The sequence below is a fragment of the Zalophus californianus genome, chromosome 13 (genome assembly GCF_009762305.2).
Source record: "Zalophus californianus isolate mZalCal1 chromosome 13, mZalCal1.pri.v2, whole genome shotgun sequence".
Lineage (NCBI taxonomy): Eukaryota > Metazoa > Chordata > Mammalia > Carnivora > Otariidae > Zalophus > Zalophus californianus.
The window spans coordinates 80,469,863-80,490,401 of record NC_045607.1 but is presented as its reverse complement, the minus strand read 5'-3'; the positions used below and the strand labels follow the sequence as shown (position 1 = coordinate 80,490,401).

The 20,539-nt window shown below is 38.2% G+C and overlaps 1 protein-coding gene across 1 annotated transcript in view; it reads left to right on the top strand.

The window, feature by feature from the left end:
• TMC1 (transmembrane channel like 1) overlaps positions 1-19,917 on the top strand; it is a 150,132-nt gene extending 130,215 nt beyond the window's left edge. Inside the window, exons 16-20 of the mRNA XM_027616273.2 lie at positions 1,625-1,864; positions 6,625-6,750; positions 15,529-15,607; positions 15,710-15,761; positions 19,484-19,917. Coding sequence (XP_027472074.2) covers positions 1,625-1,864; positions 6,625-6,750; positions 15,529-15,607; positions 15,710-15,761; positions 19,484-19,506 — 520 coding nt within the window. The 3' untranslated portion in view covers positions 19,507-19,917. The remainder of the gene's footprint in view (positions 1-1,624; positions 1,865-6,624; positions 6,751-15,528; positions 15,608-15,709; positions 15,762-19,483) is intronic.
• Positions 19,918-20,539: the final 622 nt, after the last annotated feature.

Genomic DNA, 20,539 nt, shown 5'->3' with positions numbered 1-20,539 from the left:
TAGTTCTGGCCCCTAACCTGGGCCTGTCACTCGCTCACTTGCTCACGTTCTTGAGGCTCCGGGATCTCTCTTGCTATCCTGTAACAAAGATACCACGTGTTGTTCCAAAGTCTATCATCTTACTTTTTTTTTAATTCATAAAATTTCTATTTTAGAGCAGTGTTGGGTTCACAGAAAAACTGAGTGGAGAGTACAGAGTGTTCCCATATATCCGCATGCCCCGACATGCACAGCCTCCCCTACTATCGGCTTCCCAAATCACAGTGGTACATGTGTTACAGTTGATGAACCTATGTGGCTAGATCATCACCCGAAGTTCATGCCATTAAAAAAAAAATCATTTAGCTTCCTTCAGAGTCTCTGGTCCATTCAATATGTTAAAATATCATTCAGATCTGTTGCGTGAAATCCTACCAACAAGATGATCTAAATTTTGGCATGATTCCACTTTTAAATGAAATCCTTTATTGCTGGCTTGCATAATTTTAGTTATGGAAATAGCAGAAACTAATTTCTTCATCTAACTCACCCTTGCCGCCCCCCCCACCCCATATTATACCAAATTTGCGTTGGATTAGTTAAAATAGCTACTCTACATACTCAGGAAGTATAAAATGCTGACCCTAACTAGAAGTGCTGAGGGTTTTATTACAGCTGGGACAGTTTAAAAGATAGGACTGTGCTTATGCTTCTAAAATAAGTACACATGTATCCTCTTTTTGGCTTTGGACCAATACATTGCTATTAATATGGTTTTATGATGTTAATGGATTTTCTCATCAAAGAAAATTGAAATTTATTTTGTTGAAATAACCAACTAAGCCAGCAAGTAAAAGTGACCTCACCTAAGTGCTTCCTGTTTAAAAGTGGCATTTAAAGAGTTTTTAAAAATCAGATGTGCAAAGCAGTGAATTTCTAGGACAAGCTGAAGTAAGCAAGTAAACAGATTAAATTAAATTAAATTAAATGTATGTGTTGAATTTTCATCTCAAACACATAAAGCTTCTTATAGACTATTGAGAAAACACTACTATTGGGCATAAATACATCAGCTCAGAAACACCTTAATAGCTACATAGCTAATAAAGAATAGCATCAGAAAAAAGATAAGCTTATTTTAATTTTTTCTCTTCCATTAAGGAAAAATTAATTAGCTATGAGAAAAGTAATTAATCCAGATGTGCAGTTTATTTGAATAGAATGAGTGCTTTCAGGGGCACTTATTAAAAAGAAGTTAAATTTCCAGATTTATTAATCAGTGATTTGAGTATTAGGGGATTTAAGTTTATCTGAGAAGTAGAAGAGAGAAGTTAATACGTGTGATACATTGTTTTCTCCGGTGTAGTTTAAATTTATTAATGAGAGCAGATACAGTTAGTGAACAGCATAATTGCTATGAGCGAATCACGTAGGCAATTCCTGGATAATGGGGGAGATGATAAAATGTGCACAGAAGATGGAAATTGGCCAGTCAAGTTTATTTATAAAAAAGCGTTTGTGGATTGAAAGTGGCCCTCCATTTTCCGCCTTTAGCAAACAAGCATGATGTGAAATCAGCAGGTGCTGTGTGACTTAGTTATGGAGAGAAGACTGGAATTGAGCAGAACCCTGTTTTTCTTTCCAGGATGGGCTCCTTCTTCGCCCCCAGCCTCCCAGGAATCAATATCCTTCGACTCCACACCTCCATGTACTTCCAGTGCTGGGCCGTGATGTGTTGCAACGTTCCTGAGGCCAGGGTCTTCAAAGCTTCCAGATCGAATAACTTCTACCTGGGCATGCTTCTGCTCATCCTGTTCTTGTCCACCATGCCCGTCCTGTACATGATTGTATCGCTCCCGCCATCTTTTGATTGTGGCCCCTTCAGGTTCTGGCCTTTGAACTTCCACCTGGGTGTCATTTTCTTCCAGGCGTGGAGATAGGAATAGTCACTCCTATGAGTTTTGTGGGTCCCCCTCCCAAACAATGGCGTTTTGGTCTGTAGAAATGTGGTTCTTTGGGCATTCAGGCTCATTAGGTAACATGGAGCTTCTTAGGGAAGTTCCATCGATTTTCTTATTTGGGAATCATAAAAGGGAAAATGATTTGAGTGTGCCCGGGCTCTACCTAGGTAAAATATGGACCATAAATTTCAGCCATAAGAGGTAGCAAAGAGCAAGGTTTGATTATGCTAATGGGGGTGTGAAAGTTTTCCTGATGCTAGGCCCCACGTCCAGAAATCAGAAGCAATTGCCATGTTATGCCCAATAGAAAATAATTAATTAAAAGTAGATTATTCCACGACCTACGTAGAAATGGGATCATTATTAGACAATTATGAATATAAAGTAGGTCACACATTTTATAATCCACAATGCTACATGCTAGTAAAACAACTGAGGATGATGTTCAGCATGTGTAGTCTCCCAAAATAACAAGGAAAAATCGCTCAAGTCAGTAATAAAGAGTTAAGAAGTCTCTGTGATCCAAGTTGAAATGTACTTTTCTCCAGTTCTCTATGACCAAGTTCTGTCTGTGACACTTAGCAAGAAAGCAAAATCCCCAGGATCTGGGGAATTGAGATTTCATTCCCTTAATAGGGCCTTAGAAATGAATCTGCCATGGGGCACCTGGGTGGCTCAGTTGGTTAAGTGTCTGATTCTTGAATTTGGCTCAGGTCGCGATCTCAGGGTCATGAAATAGAGCCCTGCGTGCTTCAGGCTCTGCACTGGGTGTGGAGCCTGCTTTAGATTCTTTCTCTCTCTCTCCCTCTGCCCTCCTCTCTCTCTAAAAAAAAAAAAAAAAAAAAAAAGAAGAAGAAGAAAGAGTGAAAGAAAGAAAGAGAAAGAAAAAAGAATCTACCACAAGTCTCCCCCAAGAATATCTGCCTGTTGAGTCATTGGTCAGCATGCATTTGACTTATTTCTCCTTTCCAAGTGAAAGAAATGTGAACATGAAAAGCCACGTGAATACAAGCATGAGCTGATAATGGCCACATATAATTTCCTCGTCATGCTGTCAGATGCAAGTTATTAAATTAAAGTCAAAAGTTTCATTGCTCACAAAGTATAAAAGATGCATTTGTACTCTAATAATAGTCTGAGTTATTATTGCTTTACTGGAAAAAAAAAAGAAAGAAAATGTTAAGCCAGCTGATAGGGCAGAAACCACTGGAGTTTTTGTCATATTCAGGAAGCTAATGTTGACAAATCCTGATCTCTCACCACCCCCCACACTGTGGGCTAAAATAAATAATGCAGACAGTGACATCTGGAGACTAAATAGGAAATTGCAGTCTTGAAGAAGAGCTTGGTCTTAATAAATCTCTAATGAATCTCAGGGCAGGGAGTTCACCAGATAAGCCGTTCAAAGACTTTAGTTGATTGCAAATTACCCACACAAGTGAATATCCAGGTTGAGTTTTAGAGGCGCTTTTAACTTTCTAGTTGCAAGTCGATCTTTCCCGGAAAAATGTATCAAAGGAAGGGAATCCCCACAGTGTGCACATGGAGCTGGACGATGGTTACACCTGTGCATTCCTATGAAAAATATTATTGAGCTAGACATGTACCATGACCACGCAATTTTAGCCTTTTGAACCTAAGTCCCTTGCCTCTCTTTATATCACACACAGTTACTAAGAATTTAATGAAAAAAAATTAGTCTGTATCTGAGACATACGGATTTTGACCAAGTGTTTCCCAATTGGCAAACTTAGGCAGAATTACTGCATATATATCACTATTTTGAGATCAAGAAAATATACATATTTTCAGTAGCATGTTGGGAAAGGGGTATCTCTATCTTATTTAAAGAGTCTATTTCTCATGTCAGTTTCCTCATTTTGGAACAAAAAAATGTATGCTTCGTTTTTTTGTTTGGACTTAAAAGCTTGAAAGGGTTGCTCTGCCCTAGAAATGAGCTGAGAAAGCATGTATTAATAGGAGCCTCATGGCTTGGCCTTCTTAGGGACCCAGAGTTTGGGGTGGTTTGCTCAGCCTGTCTAGTCTGACCCTATGTGGTACCTGGGTGGGCAGCAAACATGCATTTGAAGTAGGTTTATGGGTGGCACAGTGATGGCTAATCACTCCCAGGTACAGGTATGTTTTCAGGTAAGGTGGCTTCCATACCTTAGAAGACCCATTCTGTAAAGTAATTTGATAAGGTATTCTAGCTCGCTCTGGTTTCCTAAGACCTGGCTAGGGAGGGTGAATTTTCCAGAAAATTATTCCGATAGGCTATTAAGTGGATTTACCTTAAACAGTTCAACCATTTAAAAACTATTTATTTGGTGTCCAGATGAAGAAAATTCTCTAAATGTTCCACCACATTGACTGACATGATGTTTCTCCTCCGACCCCTCACTAATAATTCTGAACAATTTATAATTCTCTAGGTTCTCACATTCTCTCCCTGTTAGCACCACGGTAATTATATTTTTATGTATTTTCATCTTACCGCAAAGGTATTATGTGTTTATCCTAGAAAACCTTGAAATTATAGAAACATTTCTACATGAAAATAAACACTACTCATAACCCCAAAGATCTTAAATAACAACTCTCAACATTTTGGCATTTTGTATTCTGGTTTTCATTTTATGCAGCTTTTTAAAATAACCAAGATCGTACAATAAGTGCACATTTACATTAAATTGTGACACTTTTATATTTATATTTTTGTTTTACAACAATGTTTTGTTTTGTGATGCTGCTATTATATTATTTATTTGCTATTATACTTTATGTGCTTTTTTTTTTTTTTAAAGTGTAGCTGGCTTCTCGAGGTTGGGGATAGAATATTTTCATCTCTGTGAGTCTAAACACAGTAGTGTTGGCCAGTAATTTTAAGTAATGAATGAATAATGACTGTTTATGCACTAAGCATTAGAGGAGATGTAGGAGTAAACTGGACACTGATTCTGGTCCTGGGAAGCTCCCAGTCCACTGGAGGTCTGCTCATAGACTATTCTAATCCAGGGTGGATGGAGCTCTGCCCACAGGAACTTAGGTGCAGTATCATTTCATTTGACTGTGGAACCACAGCAGACTGGTAAGGACTTCTGGGAATATTGGGAAGTGGCACACTTGGGCTAAACTGTCAGAAAAAAAAGGATTTCTGGGGATCAGTAGATGCTTCTTTAGTTTGTACAGAAGTAAGAGAGCTGGACTCCTGGTAAGACACCAGACCAGGAAAGGAGAGAATCCCCAGAGATGCTAATGGCTTTGAATTTGGGACAGGTTGGATGCAGAGAAGACCTTTGTGAGTAGAGAGCATTTTGTAAAATTCCAGTCCCCTCATTCTAAATGCAGGCATCAGTCTCAGCCCAACCTGGAGAAGGGAGAGTGGATGGTCTTACCTTCTCTCATCCTTGCCTACCTTCTCACTCTGGCTATATCCCCCATGTCTAGGAGAAAAGCCTGGCCAATTAGAATAGATGAGGACAAAGAAATCTTAGGGGAATAATTCGATATAATCTTGAATGATCTGCAAGCTACATTCCCCCTTAATACAGGTTTTGCTGGGTGCAGATTTGTAATTTGTGAAGCAAAACTTATACCTCGGCAGTCCAGCAACTAACTCTTGACTAGATACTTGGGGTTACTCTCAGTCTTTTGAAAGATATTATTAGTTAGATCAGGAGCAAAAAAAAAAAAAAAAAAAAAGCTCATCTGGAACTTGAGGCTCATGTTTATTTAGTAGGTGAGAATGTATAAAATCAAAAAACAAAAGTGAAACCAGACTATTATACTAAGTGTTATACCAACCTTTATTCTGATGATACATACCACTTGGTGATAAGTAAACTAATCTTCTTTTCTGAGAATTACCACTTTTCATAGTAGAATCAATATGCATATACAGAAAAAATAGCTTGACATGATGGGTATTACTTTATAATTCTGAATATTACGTATGAAGATAAGACAGACTTCCTGCTCTCATTTTTCTAGCTTATAAAAGCTGATTCTTACCTTAACGGGCTGAGAACGAACCCATTAAGGACTTTGGCTTTTTAGGCTTATTTTCCTTCTTTTTGCATTTTCTTTTCCTAGCAGTGGGACTGAGCCAGCAGTCATTTAGGGCCTGTCAACAAGAAATGCAGAAAGGCCTCCTCATTCAGTGTGGTTACCTATTAATAACTCTGATGAAAGAAGTCTGTGGAAAATGAGATAGCAGCTATTGCATGGGAGAGATATGGGATTATTTGTGGACTTTATTCCATTAAGCTATTCCTTATGCTCATTTCTAAGGCCAATTAAACAATTGAGAGCACTATTTATTCAGCCCAAAGGGAGTGTTCCCCAACAAGGACAGCTGGCTGAGGCATAGACTTATGAGCTATTTATAAAATATATTTCAAGCAAAATCTTAGAAATACAGCTTTAAAAAGTCTTTTCCTAAGGCTGTGGTTAAATTCCTAACTGCTCCACTGTGTGTTCGTGTTGGGATAGCATTTCTCATACCTCACCCCCACGTTGACAATAAGAGGTCAAAGTGCCAGGAGTTGTGGCTAAACCTTAGGTTCCCAACCTGAAAGAGCACTTAGGTGGTGTTTGAGAAAGATTCCTTGTTTTCTTGCTATAATCGTGGTTTTTACGTAGGTTGTAAATAAATTTCTTTTCCCCACCCCCCCTTTTTTTTCAGTGGTAAAAATAGGATGTTCGAAGTCATTGGAGAAACGCTGGAGCATGATTTCCCAAGCTGGATGGCAAAGATCTTGAGACAGCTTTCTAACCCTGGACTGGTCATCGCTATCATTTTGATTATGGTGTATGTGCTTCCCCGTTCATAGAAAGGGCCTTTGTAATGAAGAAAGCCTGGCTCCTTTTAAGTTCCAGCTTTTTTTTTTTTTTACTTTCTCACGCTCTCTAAGGGTTGTGCTGTAACCTCACCCAATTCAGGGCTGATTACATGGTGGTAAGAGGCTGAAATTCATGAGCCATATTCTGATCCTATTGGATGTAATTCATAGCCATTTGCATCTGTCTTTGCCTGCCTAGGATTATAAGATTTGTTCCCAAGTAACCAAAATAATTATCAGTAAACAGCTAAAGCAAGGGAAACATAAACGCTAAATGCTAAATCTAATCAGCACATTGAGCTTCCCGCCATGTCCTGGCCCCCCCCTCTTGTTCCATAAAGCAGATGGCTGGGAACACATAGAAATGATGAGCCTCTAAGTTAATAATCCCTCTGGGGGCCCTATCAGCTATATTCTAGGGCTAAGGGTTTAAGCGGTCTTAAAAATTATCATGTCCTTGTTCCTGAAAGGCTATCAATAAGTGTGTGTCCATGGTAATAGAATCAGAGGACCAGAGGGGTCTTGGAAAGGTCACTTAGTCTAGCCCTTCAAACGTTAGAGGTGAGATCCAAAGGAGAACTTGGGAGGAGACTTTTGTTCCTATGTAACTTTCACTGGCTTCTGACTTTTGAACAGATAAAGTTACATTCTGAGGAAAAATATATGCTTGCTTTCAAAGAGCTTAAAAAAAAAATGCCCTAGACCTTCCTTTCAACCCCTGAGGCCCTCCAAAATAGAAAGTCTGGAACCGCCACTGCTGTCTCTCAGTCAAGGAGGGCAACTATGAAACCACCCTCAGAAACACTTTAGAAACAAAGCTGATGCAAAGGGTGGGATTTGTTTTATAAAAGGTAAAACTAGGAAATCTCCTGGAAAGAAATCCCAGTGATTTGAAGTACAGGAACTGGGTTCTGGGCCAAGTTGTTAGCATTTTCCCTAGGTTAGAAAGAGTATAGTATAACAAAATGGTGATAGTAGGTTGACAATAAATCCAACCTCTTTACACGTGACACCTTTTCTGAGGGCGAGCTAATAAGCCCACAGGGATAATTAAAGAGTAAAGCAGATTACTTTTATATATTAGAGAACCTTGATCGGGGGGTGACATTCCGAATCTCATAGCCAGGCCCTATGTGTTGGAAAATGACCTGCTAAATGCAGCCTATTTCACCAGATGGCCCTTGAAGTGATTTTTCTTTTCCAAGTTTTCATGATACAGTGGCTTCTGGGACCATGTTAAGTATTATACGGTTTTTAAAAGTCAAAGCCATTTAGTGGTACCAGTGAGATTTTTAAAAAAATTTTATTATGTTATGTTAATCACCATACATTACATCATTAGTTTTTGATGTAGTGTTCCATGATTCATTGTTTGCATCTAACACCCAGTGCTCCATTCAGTACGTGCCCTCCTTAATACCCATCACTGGGCTAACCCATCCCCCCTCCCCCCCCCCATCTAGAACCCTCAGTTTGTTTCTCAGAGTCCATAGTCTCTCATGGTTCATCTCCCCCTCCAATTCCCCCCCCCTTCGTTTTTCCCTTCCTACTATCTTCTTCTTTTTTTTTTTTAACTTATAATGTATTGTTTCAGAGGTACAGATCTGTGATTCAACAGACTTACACAATCCACAGCGCTCACCATAGCACATACCCTCCCCAATGTCTATCACCCAGCCACCTCGTCCCTCCCGACCCCACCACTCCAGAAATGCTCAATTTGTTTCCTGAGATTAAGAATTCCTCATATCAGTGAGGTCATATGATACATGTCTTTCTCTGATTGACTTATTTCGCTCAGCATAATACCCTCCAGTTCCATCCACGTCATTGCAAATGGCAATATTTCATTCCTTTTGATGACTGCATAATATTCCGTTATATATATATATATATATATATATATATATATATATATATATATATATACACACACACACCACATCTTCTTTATGCATTCATCTGTCGATGGATATCTTGGCTCTTTCCATAGTTTTGCTATTGTGGACATGGCTGCTATAAACATCGGGGTGCACATACCCCTTCGGATCCCTACATTTGTATCTTTGGGGTAAATACCCAGTAGTGCAATTGCTGGATCATATGGTAGTCTATTTTCAACTGTTTGAGGACCTCCACACTGTTTTCCAGGGTGGTTGCACCAGCTTGCATTCCCACCAACAGTGTAGGAGGGTTCCCCTTTCTCCACATCCCCGCCAACATCTGTCCTTTCCTGACTTGTTAATTTTAGCCATTCTCACTGGTGTGAGGTGGTATCTCATTGAGGTTTTGATTTGGATTTCCCTGATGCCGAGCGATGTTGAGCACTTTTTCATGTGCCTGTTGGCCATTTGGATATCTTCTTTGGAAAAATGTCTGTTCATGTCTTCTGCCCATTTCTTGATTGGATTATTTGTTCTTTGGGTGTTGAATTTGATAAGTCCCTTATAGATTTTGGATACTAGCCCTTTATCTGATATGTCATTTGCAAATATCTACTCCCATTCTGTCAGTTATCTTTTTGTCTTGTTGAGTGTTTCTTTTGCTGTGCAAAAGTTTTTATCTTGATGAAGTCCCAATAATTCATTTTTGTCCTTGCTTCCCTTGCCTTTGGCGATGTTTCTAAGAAGTTACTGCGGCTGAGGTCGAAGAGGTTGCTGCCTGTGTTCTCCTTTAGGATTTTGATGGACTCCTGTCTCACATTGAGGTCTTTCAACCATTTGGAGTCTATTTTTGTGTGTGGTGTAAGAAAATGGTCCAGTTTCATTCTGCATGTGACTGTCCAATTTTCCCAACACCATTCGTTGAAGAGACTGAATCCTGAATATCCTGCTTTGTCGAAGATTAGTTGACCATAGAGTTGAGGGTCTATTTCTGGGCTCTCTATTATGTCCCATTGATCTGTGTGTCTGTTTTTGTGCCAGTACCATATTGTCTTGATGATGACAGCTTTGTAATAGAGCTTGAAGTCTGGAATTGTGATGCCACCAGCTTTGCTTTTCTTTTTCAACATTCCTCTGGCTATTCGGAGTCTTCTCTGGTTCCATGCAAATTTTAGGATTATTTGTTCCATTTCTTTGAAAAAAGTGGATGGTATTTTGATGGGGATTGCATTGAATGTGTAGATTGCTCTAGGTAGCATTGACATCTTCACAATATTTGTTCTTCCAATCCATGAGGATGGAGCGTTTTTCCATTTCTTTGTGTCTTCCTGAATTTCTTTCAGGAGTATTTTATAGTTTTCTGAGTACAGATTCTTTGCCTCTTTGGTTAGATTTATTCCTAGGTATCTTACGGTTTTGGGTGCAATTGTAAATGGGATCGACTCCTTAATTTCTCTCTCTTCTGTCTTGTTGTTGGTGTATAGGAATGGCATTGATTTCTGTGCATTGATTCTATATCCTGCCACTTTACTGAATTCCTGTATGAGTTCTAGCAGTTTTGGGGTGGAGTCTTTTGGGTTTTCCACATAAAGTATCATCTCATCTGCAAAGAGTGAGAGTTTGACTTCTTTGCCGATTAGGATGCCTTTTATTTCTTTTTGTTGTCTGATTGCTGAGGCTAGGACTTCTAATACTATGTTGAATAGCAGTGGTGAGAGTGGACATCTCTGCCGCGTTCCTGACCGTAGGGGGAAAGCTCTCAGTTTTTCCCGATTGAGAATGATATTCATTGTGGGTTTTCCATAGATGGCTTTTATGATCTTGAGGTATGTACCCTCTATCCCTATACTCTGAAGAGTTTTGATCAAGAAAGGATGCTGTACTTTGTCAAACGCTTTTTCTGCATCTATTGAGAGAATATGATTCTTTTTCTTTCTTTTATTAATGTATTGTATCATGTTGATTGATTTTCAGATGTTGAACCATCCTTGCAGCCCAGGGATAAATCCCACTTGGTTGTGGTGAATAATCCGTTTAATGTACTCTTAGATCCTATTGGCTAGTATTTTGGTGAGAATTTTTGCATCCATGTTCATCAGGGATACTGGTCTGTAATTCTCCTTTTTGATGGGGTCTTTGGTTTTGGGATCAAGATAATGGTGGCCTCATAAAACGAGTTTGGAAGTTTTCCTTCCATTTCTATTTTTTGGAACAGTTTCAGAAGATTGGTATTAATTCTTCTTTAAATGTTTGCTGGAATTCCCCTAGGAAGCCATATGGCTGTGGGCTCTTGTTTGTTGGGAGATTTTTGATGACTGCTTCAATTTCCTTAGTGGTTATAGGTCTGTTCAGGTTTTCTATTTCTTCCTGGTTCAGTTTTGGTAGTATACATGTCTAGGAATGCATCCATTTCTTCCAGATTATCTCATTTGCTGGCATAGAGTTGCTCATAATATGTTCTTATAATTGTTTGTATTTCTTTGCTGTTGGTTGTGATCTCTCCTCTTTCATTCATGATTTTATTTATTTGGGTCATTTCTCTTTCCTTTTTCATAAGTCTGGCCAGGGGTTTATCAATCTTATTAATTCTTTCAGAGAACCAGATCTTAGTTTCGTTGATCTGTTCTACTGTTCTTTTGGTTTCTATTTCATTGATTTCTGCTCTGATCTTTATTATTTCTCTTCTCCTGCTGCGTTTAGGCTTTATTTGCTGTCCTTTCTCCAGCTCCTTTAGGTGTAGGGTTAGGTTGTGTATTTGAGACCTTTCTTGTTTCTTGAGAAAGGCTTGTATTGCTATATACTTTCCTCTTAGGACAGCCTTTGCTGTATCCCAAAGATTTTTCATTGTCATTTGTTTCCATGAATTTTTTTAATTCTTCTTTAATTTCCTGGTTGACCCATTCATTCTTTAGTAGGATGCTCTTTAGCCTCTATGTATTTGAGTTCTTTCCGACTTTCCTCTTGTGATTGAGTTCTAGTTTCAAAGCATTGTGGTCCAAAAAGATGTAGGGAATGATTCCAGTCTTTTGGTACCAGTTGAGACCTGATTTGTGACCTAGGATGTGATCTATTCTGGAGAATGTTCCATGGGCACTAGAGAAGAATGTGTATTCTGTTGCTTTGGGGTGGAATGTTCTGTTAATATCTGTGAGGTCCATTTGGTCCAGTGTGTCATTTAAAGTTGATCTTTTGCTTAGATGAGCTGTCCATTTCAGTGAGGGGCGGTTAAAGTCCCCTACTATTATTGTGTTGTTGTTGATGTGTTTCTTTGCTTTTGTTATTAATTGCCTTATATAATTGGCTGCTCCCATGTTAGGGGCATAGATACTTACAATTGTTAGATCTTCTTGTTGGATAGACCCTTTAAGTAGGATATAGTGTCCTTCCTCATCTCTTATTATAGTCTTTGGTTTAAAATCTAATTTGTCTGATATAAGGATTGCCACCCCAGCTTTCTTTTGGTGTCCATTAGTATGGTAAATGGTTTTCCGCTGCCTCACTTTAAATCTGGAGGTGTCTTTGGGTCTAAAACAAGTCTCTTGCAGACAGTATATCAATGGGTCTTGTTTTTTTTATCCAGTCTGATAGCCTGTGTCTTTTGATTGGGTCAATTATCCCATTTACCTTCAGGGTAACTATTGAAAGATGAATTTAGTGCCATTGTATTGCCTGTAAGATGACTGTTACTGTATATTGTCTCTGTTCCTTTCTGGTCTATGTTACTTTTAGGCTCTCTCTTTGCTTAGAGGACCTCTTTCAATATTTCTTGTAGGACTGGTTTCGTGTTTGCAAATTCCTTTAGTTTTTGTTTGTCCTAGAAGCTTTTTATCTCTCCTATTTTCAGTGACATTCTAGTTGGATATAGTACTCTTGGCTGCATATTTTTCTCCTTTAGTGCTCTGAATATATCATGCCAGTCCTTTCTGGCCTGCTGGGTCTCTGTGGATAGGTCTGTTGCCAATTTAATGTTTCTACCATTGTAGGTTACAGATCTCTTGTCCCGAGCTGCGTTCAGGATTTTCTCTTTGTCTTTGAGACTTGTAACTTTTACTATTAGATGTCAGGGTGTTTACCTATTTTTATTGATTTTGAGGGGGGTTCTCTGTGCCTCCTGGATTTTGATGCTTGTTTCTTTCCTCAAATTAGGGAAGTTCTCTGCTATAATTTTCTCCAATATATCTCCCTGCCCCTCTCTCTCTTTCTTCTTCTTCTGGGATCCCAATTTTTCTAATATTGTTTCATCTTATGGTATCACTTATCTCTCAAATTCTGCCCTCATGATACAGCAGTTGTTTATCTCTCTTTTTCTCAGCTTCTTTATTTTCCATCATTTGGTCTTCCATATCACTAATTCTCTCTTCTGCCTCATTTATCTTAGCAGTTAGAGCCTCCATTTTTTATTGCACCTCATTAATAGCCGTTTTGATTTCAACTTGGTTAAACTTTAGTTCTTTTATTTCTCCAGAAAGGGTTTCTCTAATATCTTCCATGCTTTTTTCAAGCCCACCTAGTATCTTTATAATCATCATTCTGAACTCTAGTTCTGACATCTTACTGATGTCCATATTGATTAGGTCCCTGGCAGTCAGTCCTGACTCTTGTTCTTTTTTTCGAGGTGATTTTTTTCCATCTTGTCATTTTGTCCAGAGGAGAATAGATGAATGAGAGAACAAAAGCTAACAGAGTAAGAACGACCCCAGAAAAATATACACTAAACAAATCAGAAGAGACCTTCCAGAAAGTGGTTGCTTTTCTGTTCAGAGAGTTGCTGCTATTCTTTTCTTTGATCTCCTTTTTAGTTTGTAGGTGTTCAGAATGGTTTGATCCCTATCTAGCTGAGTTCCTGGGACCAAACGAAATTTAGGTCTCCTACTCCTCTGCCATCTTGTTCCTCCAGTATCAATGAGATCTTATATTAAAAAAATAAAACCCAACAAAACTTAATGTCAGATTTTATGACTATAGTCTTAACTTACTGAGAGACAGATTTTTTTATTTATTTTATTTTTAAGCAAAGGCGCAACATTGTTTTAATGCCACCAATTAAAGATTTAATAAGCTGTCTGGAGAGCTAACATTGCCTGTGTCCCAGGCACCACCCATACATTAATCATTTAATTTCCACAATAACCTGAAAAGGTTGGCCTCATTAATCACATTATTGATATCGCCTGGAAGATCTGCCCCAAATCAAGCGGCTAATAAGTAAATTCAAACCCCATGTCTTATTTCCCGACTCTTATTCCCCCTAAGCCTCTGAAGCACCAAACACTGAGTTTGGGATGAGTGGGAAGATACAGAAAGGCTAGAAGCCACTTGGCAGGGGTGGTTTATACCCACGGTTGGCACATTTTTTCTTAAAGGGCCAAATCGTAGATATATTAGGTTGTGTGGGTCAAAAGGCAAAATTGAGAATATTATATAAGTACTTACATGACCATTTAAAAAGGTAAAAACCATTCTTAGTTCATGGGCCATGCAAAACAGGCTGGGAGTCATTTCTACCCTGGAGACTATAGTTTGCCAGCCCTTGGCACAGACTGTGTAGAGAAAAGCTGGCAGAATATGAGGTCAAATAGATGTCCTGCAAGGCTGATTATAGTTCTGAGGTTCTGATTTAAAACCCATTTCGGTTTATTACTGATTTGATTTTTCAAATCCCGAGATCTCATCTTCCAGTTTATGGGGCTCATGCAATTGGCTTGGCTCTTTATTACCTTTAATTAGAGAATGTTACATGTTATAAGCCTTTTGAATTTCCCCAGTGGATCATATTAAATCAGCTTGGGTGGTTTTTGGGTAACTGAGTAGAATTCAGGTTTGTTCTCTGTAGCCAGGTTCATTCCTTTGGAGACTAGAGAATTCCAGAACTGTGAGTGACTTGTGAGGTCTTTGAGTTTATCCTCCAAATCCAGGCACTTTTCTAAGAATATCCTTATAATACACACACACACACACACACACACACACACACACACACACACACAATTTAGTGAGCACCTACTTCATGCCAAATAGCATACCAAATGCTTTCATGTATGTAATTTCAAACTCCCATCACTCGTATAAGAGATAAACAAACCCGGCTAAACCATATCAATAATTGTGTTGCTAGCACCAGATGGCTCATAAAGGATATAATCTGGCATGGTTGGGGAGTAGAAGAAATGTGTTTAGTATCCAGTTATTTGCAACAAAGAGCAATGCCAGTTACCTTTTTTTTTTTTTTACTGCATTTTGTTTGTTTGTTTTTGCTTTAAGTGAAGATGAACATATTTATTTTTACACAAATGTTTGGCTGGAATTCGCTCTTTCTAGAAATGTAAATGTCAACTAAAAGCCAAGAATATTCCTTTATAAAACATTTTCTTTTTGAGGAAGGGAGAAATACACCCTATGGAAAAAAATCCATGTTAGTGAACTATGACTATGAGAATTATATTCTTTGCTGTAAAAGCCAAAGGGGGAAATTTAAAGCAGGTCAATTTTTTATTCTACACATTCCTTATGCTTCAGTAGATTTATGTCACTTTGAAATGTTACTTTTAATTATGATTTCAACTGATGTTAGTACATTTCCAAGAAGGAGCTACAGTTAGGCAGTGAGGTATGGTAGATAGAATGCGGGGCTGTGGAAGAGGACCCCCTTGGGTCCCATCTTCCCAGGTATGCCCCTAGTAACCTTTCCTGAATGTACTCCTTGACCTCTGTGTACTTCAAACCTAAAAAAAAAAAAAGAAAGAAAGAAAAGAAAATATCTTAAAGTCCACTCCAGTGCCAACGTTCTATGATTTAGTGAATGTAAATTTAAGAAGAATCTTCAACTAAAAAACACCATAAATCTTATTATTTTTTAAAATGTAGCTTGACCATTTATTATCTCAATGCTACTGCAAAGGGCCAGAAGGCAGCAAATCTGGATCTAAAAAAGAAGATGAAACAGGTAGGATATAATTTATTTCATTAACATATTAGCTTCATTAATGGCAAGTAATAGGAAATACCAGTAAACCTCATGTTCTTTTCTCCTTTTTGTATTATGTAGCAAGCTTTGGAGAACAAAATACGCAACAAGAAAATGGCGGCTGCCCGAGCAGGTTGGAGAAATGTTTATGATGACAGTTTTTTCCCCTACAAAAAAATGCTCTTCCTTCTTTTTCTTTTCTCTCTCTCCAAATGGGGCATTTGATGTGGTGTGGCATTATTGCCCTAAGCGAGTCATTCCACAATTTTTACTATTCACTTTTTGAGACCCTCTCAGGCATTGTATCCAGAAGGCTTGGTTGGTTTCCAGTGGGGGAAAGGCAAGAGAAAGAAAAATCCAGAAATGTAAACTTGGCAGTAGTAATAGGAAGGTGACTTTGCAATTGACAGAAGATGAAGACATCCATATGGTCATATACAAATAGCTGACACAAGGGGCACCTGGGTGGCTCAGTTGGTTGAGTGTCTGCCTTCTGCCTAGGTCATGATCTCAGGGTCCTGGGATCAAGGCCCAGGTCTGCTTCTCCCTCTGCTCTCCCCCACCCACTCATGCTCTCTTTCTCTCTCTCAAAAAAATAAATAAAATCTTGAAAAAAAAAAAAACAAATAGCAGACACAAATGCAGAGTCTCTCCTGCTCATTGGGACCATTTTTATATATAGATGGACACACTGGGAAGATACCATTAGGCTCTTCTGAACTCACCACTGTTGATCTCCTGGAGCCTTTTCTAAGTCATTAATCTCTCTTTTTTGGTAACCTCCTTAATTTTAAAAACATTCCAGTAAGGCATACCCCAATTTGCCAAAATCCCTGACGTGCTCTGTTTTCCACATGGAAAAGTGATGCCCAAGAAGTTTAAGGAAAATTTTTTCAAACTTTCCCCTCATTCTTAACTTTAAAACTCTTAGTATTACTAGGGCTCTCCCCGCACCCCCGCCTTGTAAGTAATAAAACTCAACCCAAATTGGTTTAAGTAGGAAAAAACAATAAATAAATTCATTAGCCCACACAGATGAATAGGAGAGTGGTATATGGATGGCTACAGGCCAAGTTTTATCCCAAGTTTAGAAGTGAGCAGGGCTGAGCCCCATTTCTGTGTGGTTCTTTCAACACTACTCCTTCCATGTTGGCTGACCTTAATGCCAATAGGAATGGATGCAGCAAATTTCCAGTGCTATGTTCTTGTATTACACTTGACTTAGATTTTTTTTCATCACTAATCTACTTGTTTCTTGAATTGCATTTAAATTTTTTCAGCTTCGACAAGTAAAATTGTAATATATTTTAAGTGTACAAGGTGCGTGCTGATATGCATATCCATTATGAAAGGACTCCCACCACTGAATTCATTAACACGTCCATCAGCTCACATATTTATCTTTTTCTTTTTGTTGAAAGGACTTAAGTTCTACCCACTTAGCCAATTTCAATTATATAATACGGTATTGTCAACAGTAGTTCACTGTGTTATACATTACAGTCTCGGACCTTATTCATCCTATGACTGAAAATTTGTACCCTTTTACCAACCTCTCCCTATTTCCCCCACCCCCAAGCTCCTGGGTACCACCATGCTACTCTCTGTTTTCAGGAGTTTTGACTTTTTTTTCTTTTTTTGTTTTCAGATTCCACATATAAGTGATACTGTGCAGTGTTTGTCTTCCTCTGTCTAACTTATTTTACTTCGAATAATGCCTTCAAAGGCAGGTTTAGCCACATTGTTGTAAATGGCAGGGTTTTCTTTTTTTTTTATATAAGGCTGAATATCATTATATTATTATATTATGATGATATTATACGTATATCACATTTTCTTTATCCATTTCTTCATAGATGGACTCTTACGTTGTTTCCATCCTCCCATGCTGCAATGAGGATGGGAATACAAATTAGTGATTTCCTTTCCCTTGGATATATATCCAGAAGTAGGATGCTGGATCATATGATAGTTCTATTTTTAATTTCTCGAGGAACTTTCATACTGTTTTCCATATTGGCTGTATCAGTTTACATTCCCACCAACAGTGCACAATGTTCCCTTTTCTCCACATCCTCGCCACCATTGGTTGTCTGTTGCCTTTGTGATAATAGACATCCTAATGGTGTGAGTTGCTATCTCATTGTGGTTTGGTTTGCACTTCCCTGATAGTGATGTCGAGCATCTTTTCATGTACAAATAGTGACCATTTGTATGTCTTCTTTGAATAAATGTCTGTTCAGGTCCTTTGCTCATGTTCAAACTAGGTTATTTGGTTTTTATGTTGTTGAGTTGTATCATTTCCTTGTCTATATTGGATATTAACCCCTTATCAAATTGCAGATATTTTCTCCCATCCCATAGGTTGCCTGTTCATTTTATTGATGATTTCCTCTGCTGTGCAGAAGCTTTTTAGCTTAATGTTTACTTTTGCTTTTGCTGCTTTTGTTTTTGGTGTCAAATACAAAAATCATCGCCAAGACCGAGGGCAAGTAGATTTTTCCCTAGATTTTCTTCTAGGGCTTTTATGGTTTAAGGTCTTACGTTTTGTGGTGATTTTTGTGTATGTTGTAAGATAGGGTTCATCTTCATTCTTTTGCATGTGGATATCCAGTTTTCCCAGCACTATTTATTAAAGAGAATATCTGTTCTTCATGGTGTAACCTTAGTACCTTGTCAAAAACTAATTGGCCATATATGCATGTATTTATTTCTCATTTCTCTATTCTGTTCCAGTGATCTTACTTTCTGTTTTGATGCCAACACCATACTGTTTAATTACTATAGCTTTGCAGTAGAGTTTGAGATCAGGATGTGTGAGGTCTCCAGCTTTGTTCTCTCTCAAGATTGCTTTGGCTATTTAGGATATTTTTGTGGTTCCATCCAATATAAGGATTGTTTTTTTCTATTTCTTTGAAAATGCCGTTGGAATTTTGATAAGGATTGCATTGAATCTGTAGATTGCTTTGGGTGGTATGGACATTTTCACAGTATTAATTCTTCTAACCCATTAACATGAACTATCTCTCCATTTATTTGTGCCTTCTTTAGTCATTACATAATGACCTTCTGTGTCTCTTGTTACCGTTTTTGGCTTAACATGTATTTTGTCTGAAATAAATGTAGCTACACCTGCTTCTGGTTTCCATTTTCATGGAATATCTCTTTCCATCCCTTCACTCTCAGTTTATGTGTGGCCTTAAAGCCGAAGTGAGCCCCTTGGGCATCTCATAGTTAGAAGCAGATACGTCACACATATCCACACTGCTCTTGTATTTGCTCTAGATTATGACTATAACTTAACATGATCGATTTAGTGTTTAGAATAGTGAGTGAAAAGTTTTGACTTCTAAGATCTGAATTCTAGTTAAAGCTTATTGTTTTAAGTAATGATAAAATCCTATTGCATGCTATTTATTTGATATTTTCCTATAATTTGTACTTAAAAATATATACAACTATTGTAAAAGCAGATACTATCTTATTCATAGTTGTTTCCTCAGAAGTTATTACAGAACTTTATACATAACAGTCATCCAGTAAATACCTACTGAATTCCCACTGGCCGATAAGGAATTCTTTGACTGGAAAAATTTAAACAGAATACATTTTTATATTATTTACATAAGCAGTACTTAATAAGTATTATAAAAAGAGAAGAACGTTCACTTTCCCTCTCCTGAAAAATAAGAAATATAGAAATATTTTGAATATAAAAATGCTAAATATTATGGCAATGTGGGGCACATTTGGAAGATACAGGTTTCAGATCACCTCTTTGAGAACATTAAGCACAATGAAAGCTAAATTGTCACTTGCTTCTTCATCTTTTCTCTCTCTCCCTCTCTCGAACAGCTGCGACTGCTGGTGGCCAGTGACTTTCATAGACATGCTGGGACCCAGAAGTACTCCTCACCTTGCTGCTTAAAAGCAATGACTCACGTAAAGGGCAAGAACACAAGCATTGTGAAGTTGCTGTTCCCCTGTTCTAACCCTCATGGATTGTCAAGGTCATGCTGGCCAATCAAGGCATTGTCAGTCCTAGTTCAGCTGGGAGGATCTCCATTTTGTTCCAAATGAAGGGATTTGCTCCTGCACCGCCACTTTCTCCCCTGACTCATCTCCCTGGGGTCTCTTCTAGTAAACTGAGTTTAAGAGTGGATTTGATTCAGCAATACAGGTTACTGGTTTACCTTTTGGGTTAATTAAAAATACTTTGCTCATATGGACTTCTGTTTTGTACACTCCTGCCTTAGTTTTCTTTGCCTTGGATCAGAGATATTTCACCATTTTTTTCCTTCAGAGTTCAGAAATATCTTAATAAAGTATTCATTGTAATTATTCATTAACTCACAGTTTGAAACCAACATCTTGTTTTCCATTTTTTTTCTGTCTCCCCATCCAGGGCCCCCACAACTATACACTCAAGACATTTTATTTGCTGCTGGATTCAGTATGAAAAGGAATGGGCTTTTTAAAAGAAAAATCCTAAGGGAAATAGGGGCTAAGTAGCCCTGGGTTGAAGGTCTCTCAGCTTGAGGAGGTACATGGGTTTTAGACAACCCACCTTTTTGTGAGTTAAAAAAAAAAAAAGACAATTGTACATGATTGCAACTCCAGCACTGCCTGATCATGACCTCCAGTGATCACATCTCCTGAGTTTAGATTCTAATAGTCCATAATTCGTCTTTGGTTTTTTGTTGAGGTTGGAAAAACATACACTTTTGGGGGGGGGGCTTTGGTTTATAGATGCGTTTAAGCATTATTACTTATTTGAAGTTTGAATGGACTTCGAAGAGCTGCAATCAGTGCCCTCAGCCAGGCTTGTTGTGTGATTTTAATTACATCTGCTCACCCACAGTGTCCTTTTCCAGAGCTAAGCCAATTTGCTTGCCATTCCCTGCAATTGAC